This window comes from Acinonyx jubatus, chromosome D2 (assembly GCF_027475565.1).
Source record: "Acinonyx jubatus isolate Ajub_Pintada_27869175 chromosome D2, VMU_Ajub_asm_v1.0, whole genome shotgun sequence".
Classification (NCBI taxonomy): domain Eukaryota; kingdom Metazoa; phylum Chordata; class Mammalia; order Carnivora; family Felidae; genus Acinonyx; species Acinonyx jubatus.
The window spans coordinates 45,005,048-45,017,213 of NC_069393.1; the positions used below are offsets into that span (position 1 = coordinate 45,005,048).

The 12,166-nt window shown below is 38.2% G+C and overlaps 1 protein-coding gene across 6 annotated transcripts in view; it reads left to right on the plus strand.

Annotated features, from left to right (window-relative positions):
• Window positions 1-12,166, plus strand: part of MAPK8 (mitogen-activated protein kinase 8) — a 97,211-nt gene that overhangs the window by 63,067 nt on the left and 21,978 nt on the right. For all 6 annotated transcript variants that reach the window (XM_027062515.2, XM_027062513.2, XM_027062512.2 and 3 more), the window contains 2 exons: window positions 3,401-3,459; window positions 3,549-3,687. In XM_027062515.2, coding sequence (XP_026918316.1) covers window positions 3,401-3,459; window positions 3,549-3,687 — 198 coding nt within the window. The remainder of the gene's footprint in view (window positions 1-3,400; window positions 3,460-3,548; window positions 3,688-12,166) is intronic.

Here is a 12,166-nt window from a genome sequence, read left to right on the forward strand (position 1 = left end):
CTTAATGTCTGATCAAATCCTTCAAGAGGAACTGAGGCTTGTCGTCTCCTCTTAACTGTGGACATTGTAATCCTGTTTGGAAGTCAGGTCACCATTTGGTTCACATTGTCTTAGCAAGTTATTCTTTGTCACAAGCCTGCTAATAGGTCACATCTTTCCCACCTTTCACTTTCTTTTTTTCTTTATAAAGATTTTAATTTTAAGTACTGTCTATACCCAACATGGCACTTGAACTTATTAAAACCTTGAAATCAAGAGTTGCAAGAGCCAGCCAGGTGCCCCCCCCCCCCCCCCCCCCCCCCGTTCACTTTCTTTTTACTTTTTGCTTTTGGAGATTAAGTATATAGTACTTTCTGTTTCTCTCTAGAATTTCACATGAAATCTGGTTTCTGTTCCCAGACTGTTGGGGGTTGCTTTTTCTTTTGTTATGACTTTTCACTTGCTGGCTTCACTTATCAATTTTGCTCAGGATGCCTTCATAATAGCTGCATTACTTCATTAGTGACCTTTGTTTATATAGCAGAAATTGTGTGTGTAACTAAAAAATTATCCATCTCTCCTGAATTCTTCATCTCATTCACATGGGTATTATGATTGGAGACATTTTCAAAATGCATTTTTGAAATCTCCATATAAGTACTTGGTCACATTTCTGACCTGCTGCTGTTCTTTGTTGTCGTTGTTTTATTCAGAGAAGAAAGTACAGTTTCTCGGGGAATTTTTACCTGCTCCTAGTAAGTGTTACTTCTTTCACATACTTCTGTATCACCCACTTAATCAACACTTGACTTTTGTTTGCTGTCCAGTCTATGATTGATATAATTTCCCTTCTGTTCTTTTTTGAAGGAAAAAAAAGGGCCACTGTCTGCCTTAATCTTTTATAGCACCTTTATTGAGATACAATTCACATGCTGTACAGTTCATTTAATGTGTGTAATTAAGTGGTTATTAGTGTATTCACTGATGTATATGACTACAGGCAGTTCTAGAACGTTTTCATCACCTCAGAAAGAATCTCCATATTGTGTAGCTGTCACGTTCCTTTCTCCCATCCACCTTAGCTCTAAGCAACTACTGATCTCTTGTTTTTATATGCTTTTCATCTTTAACACTTCTCTTGTACTATAGGATTTCTCAGATAAGAACAGTTTTACTATTTCTACAAGTCTGTAGATGTGCAGTTCATCTAATTAGGAGCCAGGAATTCATTCATTTAGAGCAGCTAGATGCATTCTTATTATCACTTTCCCTATCTTGAACAGATTTGTTAGACCTTTTCTGATCTGAAAATTATGTTTCTGAATTTATTCACTGAACAAATATTTGAATGCCTCTTATAAGCAAAGCTTCGTACTTAGATGAATGACATAAATTCCTCCCTCATGTAGTTTGTCTAGAAAAATATTCCCATTCCTAAGTGTATTTGTCAATAAACATTTTAAAAATGTGTGTCAGTTATCTCCCTGTGCTAGGGCTGTAAGAGGGAATAATTCTTTCCAACAAGGATCCTGGTGTGATTGGGATGAGGCTGTCATGAAAATGAGTCTATACTACAGTGTGTTAAATGCCATATTAACACATAAGACATTGTGGGAACAAGGTAAAGAGAATATTCAGCAACCCATCAAGGACTAGATAGAGGTTGTTAGACTCTACAAAAGACATCAATTTTGAAAGGAACAGAATTCAGTAGGTAAATATGACAGGTACAGGGAAGAGTATCTTTAAAGGCATTGAGAGTTTTTAAATATATCATTGTTTAATTTAGTATGGCTAAAGTATCAAGTTTAATAGAGGGCTTAGCAGGAGACAAAGTGGGCTGATATTCTGTCATGGAAGTCTCTGAATATACTTCCTGCAAGGGAGTTTGGGAAATTTTTTTGCTGGTAGTAAGTTTTTGAAGAGGTGAGTAATATGATCAGGTCTTTCTTTCACCATATGATAGGCAGTAAAATGGTAGCTGGATTTGTAGAAAACCATTGTTAGGGAACCTAATGTTAGAAGTACTTACAGCATGAACAGTCTAGATGAGATGTCAGAATCCTTTACCTGTATGGTAGCGCAGGGAATTGGAAAGAAGAGATTGAAGTTCAGACTGACAGTGGAATGGAATAGTATTCTTTTCAACATTTATTATGGTGGAAATACTGAAAACGGAGTCAAAAATTACTCTGAGCTGCCTTTGTAAAAGAGAAGGCACTCTGGAAAAGTAAAGGGTTTGGGTAGGAATGCTAATGAGTTCTATTTTGTATTCTTTGTGAGACTTTCATGTGACATGGCAATGTGTATTTGAGACTTCTAAATTAAGCAGGGCCTTTTAATGTATATTTGGAAACTGGCCAACATAGAGATGTTTAGAGAAAAAGACATATATTGCCCCCAGGGAAAGGGTGCAGATGGAGAAAAGGATTAAAGACAGAATGGTGGGAAAGAGGGCATGTCTGTGGATGAACCAGAGAATGGACTGGGAATGAAGAAAACTGGGAAAGTTCAGTATTATGAAAAACTGAGGGCGATGGGGGAGTTAGATAAGAGCTGATGGAAGGTATTTAAAATTTGCTCACAAATTGGGGCACCTGGGTGGTTCAGTTGGTCCGACTTCGGCTCAGGTCATGATCTCGCGGTTCCTGAGTTCGAGCCCCACGTGGGGCTTTGTGCTGACAGCTCAAAGCAGCTGCTCCACCAACCTAGAGCCTGCTTCAGATTCTGTGTCTCCCTCTCTCTCTGGTCCTCTCTTACTCATGCTCTCTCTCTCTTTCAAAAATGACTAAATGCTAAAAAAAATTTTTTTTAATTTGCTCACAAATTATGTAGATGATTGTATAATATACATCCTTGATAATTGAGTATTCATAAACGGAATGGATATGTGGAGCTCTTGTGTTGGTACAATTTTAAGAGCATTTTTAGGTTCACGGCAAAATTGAGAGGAAGGTACAGAGATTTCCCATATACTCTCTGCCCCCACACATGCATAGCCTCCCTCATTATTCATATCCCCCACCAGACTGGTGCATTCACTATAATCAGTGAACCTACAGTAATGTGTCCTTATTACACAGAGTCCATAGTTTACATTAGGGTTGTCTTTTGTATTGTACATTCTGTGGATTTGGACTAATGTGTAATGGCATAATATCTACCATTATAGTATCATGCAGAGTATTTTTCACTCCCCTAAAGATCCTGTGTGGTCTGGTTTTCTCCCTACCCCCAATCCTTGGCCATAAAGTTGTATTAGGTAAAATAGAAGAGATTACTTGGGCTTAGAACATAAGATTTTAATATTCTTATACCATTGGTAGATTTTTTTTTAACCCATGTATTTGCAGCTCCTAAATGAAAGTATTATTAAGCAGCGGTGGTGTCTAATTTTTTTGTCTCTCTGCTTTTGCCACAGATAATTGGCCTTTTGAATGTTTTCACACCACAGAAATCCCTAGAAGAATTTCAAGATGTGTAAGTGTGATAATTAAAAGTTTACATTCATACATTATTCTTAGATTGTTGCTGTGCACTTTAGCTGTCATCTTTTCTCACCCATGAAGTTACATAGTCATGGAGCTCATGGATGCAAATCTTTGCCAAGTGATTCAGATGGAACTAGATCATGAAAGAATGTCCTACCTTCTCTATCAGATGCTGTGTGGAATCAAGCACCTTCACTCTGCTGGAATTATTCATCGGGTTAGTAGAAAAAATTATCATCATGTTCTTTTTTTAATTATTGAGGTGAAATTCATGTAGCATAAAATTAACCATCTTTTAAAGGGTTCGGTTCATTGACATTTAGTACATTCACAACATTGTGCAACCACCACCAATGTAATATTTCAAAATATTTTCATTGCCCCAAAAGAAAACCTCATACCCGTAAAGCAGTCAGATCCTCTCTCCGTCTCTCCCTCCCACCCCTCAGCCTCTGGCCTCATACCAATCTGCTTTCTGTGGATTTCTCTCTTCTGGGTATTTCATATTAAGTGGAATCATATAATATGTGACCTTTGTCTTCTTTAACTTAGTGTAATGTTGTCAATCTCGTTCATGTTGTGGCATGTATCAATAGTTCATTCCTTTTTATGACTGAATAATATTGCAGTGTATGCATTTACTACATTTTATTTATCCATTCATCCATTAATAGACATTTGGGATATTTTTACCTTTTAACTTTTGTGGATAGTACTGCTATGAACATTCATGTACAAGTATTTGTCTGAGTTCCTGTTTTCAATTATTTTGGGTATCTTCCTAGGATTGGATCATATGGTAATTGTTTTTTTAACTTTTAGAAGAACTGCCAAACTGTTTTCAATAGTGGCTATACCATTTTACATTCCTAGCAGCAACATTCCTAGTAGTGAATGTTCCTAGCAGTGAACATTCTGATTTGTCCAAATCTTTGCCAGTACTTAATTGGCTTTTATTCCAACCATCCTAGTGAGTACAAAGTGATATCTCCATGTGATTTGCCTTTTCCTAATGACTAAAGATGTTGAATGTTTTCATAAGCTTGTTGGTCATTTGCATATCTTCATGGGAGAAATGTCTGTTCAAGTCCTTTGCCCATATTTTGATGGGGTTATCTTTTCATTGTTGAGTTACAGAAGTTCTTTATATATTCTGGATCCTAGATACTAGACCCTTATCATATATGTGATTTGTAAATATTTTCTCCCATTTTGTATATTTTCACTTTCTTGATATCCTTTGATGTACAGAAGTTTTTTAATTTTCATGAAATTCAAGTATCAGAATTCTGTGGAACTGCTGTAAGGACAGAAACCTAGACCAATGGAATAGGACTAAGAGTCCAGAAATAAAATCACATATCTACTGCCAACTGATTTTCAACAAGGGTGCAAAAGGCCAGTTGGGAAACAATAAGTCTCTAATAAATGATGCTGGGACAACTGGATTTCCACAAGCAAAAAAATGGCTTTGGACCTTCTCTCACATCATACACAAAAATTAACTCAAAATGGGTCAGTAACCTGAACATAAGAGCTAAAACTATAAAATTCTTAGAAGAAAATGCAAAAATAAAGGTAATTATTTGACAATGAATTCTTATAGAGGATACCAAAAGCACAATCAGCCAAAGAAAAAACTAATTTTGTAGTAAGTTTTGAAATGGGGAAGTTGAGTCCTTTTAAATATTGTTTTGACTCTTCAGGACCCCTTGTGATTCCATCTGAATTTGATTATCAGCTTTTCCATTTCTGCAGAAAAGTCATTGGAAGTTTATTTATTTATTTTTTTAGGTTTATTTATTTATTTTTGAGATGGGGGTGGGCAGAGAGAGAGAATCCCAGGCAGGCCTGGCACTGACAGCGCAGGGGCTGAAACTCATGAGCTGAAGTCAGATGCTTAACCAACTGAGCCACCCAGGCACCCCAAGCCATTGCAGTTTTAATAAAGATTTCATTCATTGGGGGTACCTGGGTGGCTCAGTTGGTGAAGCTCCCAACTCTTGATTTTGACTCAGCCCTTGACTCCAGGGTCATGGGATTGAGCCCCACATAGGGCTCTTTGTTGACAGCAGGGAGCCTCCTTGGAATTTTCTCCTTCCCTCTCTGTCTCTGCCCTCCCCTGCTTGCTCGTGTGCATGCACACATTCTCTCTCTCTCTCAAAATAAATAAAAATAAACTTAAAAACAGAGATTTCATTCATTGAATCTGTAGATTGCTTCGGTAGTTTTGCCATCTTAACTGTATCTAGTATTTCAGTTCATGGATGCTGAATGTGTATCTTTCCAGTTACTTAGGTTGTATTAGTCTGCTTGGGCTGCCATAACAAAATACCACAGACTCAGCAGCTTAAACAGCAGCTATGAAATTGCCCTCTGAGCTCTGCTTTTTCTTATTCCCTAAATTTTTATATGTTGTGTTTTCATTTTCATTCATCTCTAAGTATTTTCTAATTTCCCTTGTGAATTGTTCTTTGCCCCATTAGCTGTTTGAGAGTATGCTGTTTAATTTCCACAAATTTGTGACTTTTCCAGTTTTCCTTTTTCTTGATTTCTGGCTTCATTCCATGGTGGTCAGAGAAGATACACTGTATGATTTCAGTCTTTTAAAATTTATTGAGACTTGTTCTGTCACCTAACATGTAGTCTGTTCTGGAGATTGTTGCATGTGCAGTGTTTTTGGAGGGAGTATCCCATATATGTCTGTTACATCTAGTGGGTTTATAGTGTTGTTCACATTCTTTATTTCCTTAGCTTCTGCATAGTTGTTTGTCCATTAATGAAAGTAGGTATAGATATCTTCAACTGTTATTGTATAACTATCTGTTTCTCCCTTCAATCATGTCCATTTGTGCCTATATTTTGGAGCTTTGTTGTTTATAATTGCTGTCTCTTCTTGAGGGATTGATGTTTCTGTTAAAATTTATTGTCCTCCATTGCCCCTTGTAACAGTTTTTGTTTTTAAGTTTTATTTTTATTTAAGTAATCTTTCCACCCAACGTCGGGCTTGAACTCACAACTCTGAGATCAGGAGTTGCATGCTTTTGCTACTGAGCCAGCCAGGCACCCCACCCCCACCCCCCGCCCCACCTTGTAACAGTTTTGACTAATAGTCTATTTTGTCTGATACTAGGTTAGCTATTCCACCTCTCTTTTGGTTTCTGTTGGCTTGAAATATCTTTTTCCGTTCTTCCACTTTGTGCCTTTGAATCTAAAGTGAGTCTCCTTTAGAGTCTCTTAATAGGATCAATTTTCTTGTATCCCTTCTGCTGTTCTCTGGTTTTTACTTGGAGAGTTTAATCTATCTACATGCAATGCAATTATTGATAAGGAAGAATTCACTTCTGCCACCATGCTGTTTTCTCTATTTCGTATCTCTTTGTTTCTCAATCCTTCCATTGCTGCTTTTTTTGTGTTTAATTGCTTTTTTAGTAGTGTGCCATTTGATTCTTTACTCATTTCCTTTTCTGTGTCATCTTCAGTCATTTTCTTAAAGGTTACCATTGGGATTGCAAATTTAGTCTCTTCAATTTATAACAGAATCTATTTTAGATTATTACCACCTTACCCTCAATAGCATACAATAGCATACAAAAACTCTACTCCTGTATACAGTCTGTTCTTCCCCCATTATGTTGTAGTTGTCACAAATTAAGTATTTATACACTGTGCCCAATAAGATAGATATGTTATTATTGTTCAGTGCATTTGCCTTTTAAATCATATGTGGGGTGGGGGTGAATAGGAGTTAGAAACACAAAACACAGTAATACTGACCTTTGTTATTTACCTATGTAATGACTTTTACCAGTATTCTTTATTTCTTCTTACAGCTTCAGTTTACTATTTAGTGTCCTTTTATTTCTACCTGAAAGACTCCCTAGTTTAGCATTTCTTATAGGGCAGGTGTAACTAACAACAAACTGCCATAGCTGTATCTCAGAGTGTCTTAAGTTTCTCCTTTACTTTTGAAGGACAGTTTTGCTAGATACAGAATTTTTGTTTGGATTTTTTTTTCTTTTAGCAGTTTAAATGTGTCTTTTCACTGCCTTTTGGCACCTGTGATTGCTTTTGAGAAATCAGTTGTTAATACCATTGAGGATCTCTTATAAGTGACAAGTTGCTTCCCTCTTGACTCATAAGATTCTCATTTTGTCTTTGGCTTTCAACGGTTTGATTATAATATGTCTCAGTGACGATCTCTTTGCTTTTATCCTTGGAGTTTATTGAGCAGCTTGGATGTGTAGATTTATGACTTTCATTAAATTTGGATGTTTTCACTCATTTTTTTCAATTTTTTTTCTACCCCCCTTTTTTTTTCCTCTTATTTGAAACTTCTATTATGTGTATGTTGTATTCTTGAATATATGCCACATCTTGTTTTCTTCAACTTCAGTGTTTTGTCACAGGCAGAATAGGTTATTCAATTGTCTTGCAGTGTTTTTGAGAAATGCCCCCTGTCTAGCCCAAGGCAAGAGTCCCACACTGAGAATGCGGGCAGCCAAGAAGATGGGTAGGACAGGACTAGTAAAAACACCACACTCTTGCCTATTGTTTTTTAAGTTGCCTTTGTCTCAGTTCTATGTTTACTTGGTTGTTGTGAACATTTGACTGTTTTCCAGATTTCTGAAAAAGTATTCTGATCCATTTTGCTCTGCTTTTTGGCGTTTCTGTGAAGCAGTCTACTCTTCCATTTTTGCTGACATCACTGTCTTCAATCATATTTTGGGGCGTTGTACTTCACGGGTTTATATGGAGTAGAATAAGCTTAGTTTTGCTTTGAAATGAGGCAGTATATAAATATCCTGCTATCATTACCAATGATATAAAACTGAGTATTCATCAGAGTTGTTTCTCAGATGTTCAGAAATATTATATATTTTTGTAATCTGTTTTTAACTGATTTATTGACATGTAATTCCCATACCATACAATTTATGAAGTGTATAATAATTATTTACTATACTCAAAGGTTGCACAACCGTCACCACAATCTAATTTTGGAACATTTTCACCCCACTTAAAGAAATCCTGCACCTGTTAGCCTTCCATTTCTGTTATTCCCTGTTCCCTTTGCCACCAGCCCCACACAACTACTAACCTACTTTCTGTTTCCATATATATGCCTGTTCTGGACATCTCTTACAAGTGGAATTGTATATAATATGATCTTCTGTGTCTGGCTTCTGTTCCCTAGAGTAATGTTCTCAAGGTTCATCCCTCTATGTATTATGTATCAGTACTTATTCCTTTTATTGCCAAACAATAGTTCACTTTATGGATATATACCACATTTTGTTTATCCATTCATCACTTGAGGGACATTTGGGTTGTTAGCCATTTTTTGGTTATCGTGAGCAATGTTGACATGAACGTGTGGACGTGTGTTTTTTGTATTTTAGTTTTAATTCTAGCTTATTCTTGGAAAAGTATAGCATTTAATTTGAGAGAAATTTCTTGAAAAGTATTTAATTCATTGGAATTCTGTCTTTTCTCTGAGCTACCTTGTGTCAAATAATCTAACTCAAAATGAAAACAGATTTGTTCTCAGATTAACTATTTTCAGACCGTTACGTATGTGACATATTTAGGCTTATCCTTAATTATCGTTCTGACTGAATTGCTTTGTATATTGCATATGCAACTGCTATAATATTATGTCTGATGCCATCTTTAAGCAACATAGGAGATATCTCTTTCAATGGGAAGGTGTGTTATCTTCCTCATCCCATATTCCTATTCTGTGAGAGGCAAATGAGTTCAACTTCTGGGTTTTGTTTCTGCTTGTTTCTTTTGCCCTGTGGACCAGGATAGTAATGTGCCACCATGGAAATGAATTTGATTTTAGTGAAGTAAAATCTCCCAAATAGAATATTTTCAGATTAATGGGGGTAACAGAAATCACAGACCACATGACAGAAGATAGGAAACAAAAGACATAGCAAGAAACATAAAAAGGGAACATTAAATTACGGAAAACCAGTAGGTAACATAATGGATAAAGGGAATTAACCCCTTAATGAACAAAGTTCAGGTTTTGACACACAAAACTACCAACAACAACTGTGTGTTTCTGTAATGCAAACAATTGTAACTAGCTTCCAAAGGCTAAAAGCAAAGGCATTGGGAAAGATGTACTGGGAAAATGAAACATGAAAACAAGGATAACTCTATTTAGTCAGGTAAATTGAATATCGTGGAGCCAGGGGGAAAGCATTTCTCAGTGACTTTGTAAGGATAAAGGGTGGAATTCACTTATTTAGTAACTGTCAAGAACTTTATACATGAAGTGGAGTTACAGTACACAGAGTTTAAACTGTGGAAAATAGAAGAATTATGCAAACACAATGGTATTGGGATACTTCTTAAAAAATTTTTGTTTAATGTTTATTTATTTTTGAGAGAAAGAATAAGAGAGCGAGAGCAGGGGAGGGGCAGAGAGAGAGGGAGACACAGAATCTGAAGCAGGCTCCAGGCTCTGAGCTATCACAGACACAGACACAGATCCCGACCCCGACGCGGGGCTGGAACCCACAAACTACAAGATCATGACCCGAGCCAAAGTTGGACACTTCACCGAACTGAGCCACCCGAGCACCCCAGTATTGGGATATTTTAACATACTCCCTTAGTGTGGATAGATAAAGTGGTAAAAATAAGTACAAGTGTAGAAAATTTACATAATAAGTTTGAGCTAATAAGAGACATACTGTGAAGAAGTCTGTGCCTTTATCTTAGGTCAGGTTATGTGGGAAATAAATCTCTAGGACAGATAACACATGTAAGAAGTTCGTTGGGGATTCCCCTAGGGATCAGCATCTTTGAGGGAGTAAAGGAAGTAAAACTGGACAGAGGGAGAAATTGAATTGGATGCAGTCACTCCTGAGGCCTCAGCTGTTGACTTAACTGGACTTTTGCTCTGGGGAGCCGCATGACATTGGAAAAGTGGCTCTCTGTGGCTGAAGGCAGTTCCTGGAGAGAGTTGCTGCAAACTCGGCACCCAACGCTGGCAACAGCTAGAAGAATGAGTGCCTCAGTCCTGAATCAGGAATCAGAGCAGCCACCAGAGGACCCACTGTAGGACCTCTGGTGCCTCTTGTTCCCATTTCCTTCATACAGTAGGTTCTGGAGACTCTTCCTCCAGGGTTTTATTTGATGTCTGTTCCTTGAGGAAGTTATGAGAAGTTTCATGGGATAAACTACAGCACCCTCTCCTATAGCTGGTCTTGAGGCCACAACTGATGCTCATCTCTCTGCTCTGCTACTAATTTTAAATACCCTTCACCCTGGGGCTCCTGGGTAGCTCAGTCGGTTGAGTGTCCGACTTCAGCTCAGTTCATGATCTCAGAGTTCGTGGGTTTGAGCCTCGCGTCAGGCTCTGTGCTGACAACTGGAGCCTGAAGCCTGTTTCAGATTCTGTATCTCCCTCTCTGTGTGCCCCTCCCCTGCTCATGCTCTGTCTCGCTCGCTCTCTTTTTCAAAAATAAATAGCCATTAAAAAAATTTTTAAATACCCTTCACCCCAACCTGATCTAAAATTGCTTGCTTGGTAAAATAATCTGAACTTTCATCTCTTAGGGCTTCAGTACAAGGCAGGGGGAGGAATGGGGTTCCTTCCACATAGTCAAGAGACCCAAGCTTCACCATCTGCAGAGTTGCCAGTCATTGTGTCCAGCGAAGAGAAAGCCAAGTGGTTGTACTGGCTCTTCTAGCTTTGGCCTGGAAGTGACACACATCACCTCTGTTCTGAGCCCATTGGCAGAACTAGTCACGAGGACCTGCTTAATTATGAGGGACAGGGAAATGTGGAGAGGCAGAGCTTGAAATGGTGGTGGGCATTAGTTTCTGCCGTACACTACCCTTCAGGCTGTCGAACACTTCTTTGCCCCCTTTATGCCACACATAGTACACTCACCCCTTGCTTAGGGGAGATAACCCAGAGTCCTAGTCTATCCAGACATTTATTTCCCAAGTGATACATGGTAATCTCTACTTCAGATCAAGACATTGTTCATTTTAGTCCAGAAGCTAAAATGATCAAATTATCTGACCACTCCTGTTTACTCCCCCTGCCCCCATCCCCTAGATATGATGGTCACACCAGGCCAGGGTAACCATAATAAACAATCCCATTTGGGGAATCTGAAAAACTCAGACACTGATTATTTGTAATTTGGAATTCTGTTGGGCAGGCATTGTGAATGTCACTTCCCTTGGGGATGAGGAATATTCCTTGGTTAGTTCCGCAAGGAACACTCTGTACACTGTTCTCTGTGGTACCTGGCTCTACTATGTGAAGAGTCCTTCTTTTCCACTATCCTTTTAAATATATCTGAAGTGTTTATTAGAAAATGTGTTTGGGAGGCACCGGGGTGGCTCTGTTGGTTGAGCATCTGACTCTCGATTTCAGCTCAGGTCGTGATCTCACATTCATGGTTTCAAGCCCCACATTGGGCTCCTCACTAACAGCACAGAGCCTACTTGGGATTCTCTCCCTCCCCCTCACCCCTGCCTGCTGTCTCTTTTTCTCTCTCAGAGTAAATAAATAAACTTTAAAAAAAAAATCTGTTCTCCTTGGGGGCTGTTCAGCCTTCTCAGCTTACTCTCTGTAAAAAATTGGGGAGCCCAAGTGTCATTTTAAGGCAGCCCTTCTCAACCTGGACTTTGTTGATGTTTTGGATGAAGAATTCTTTCAT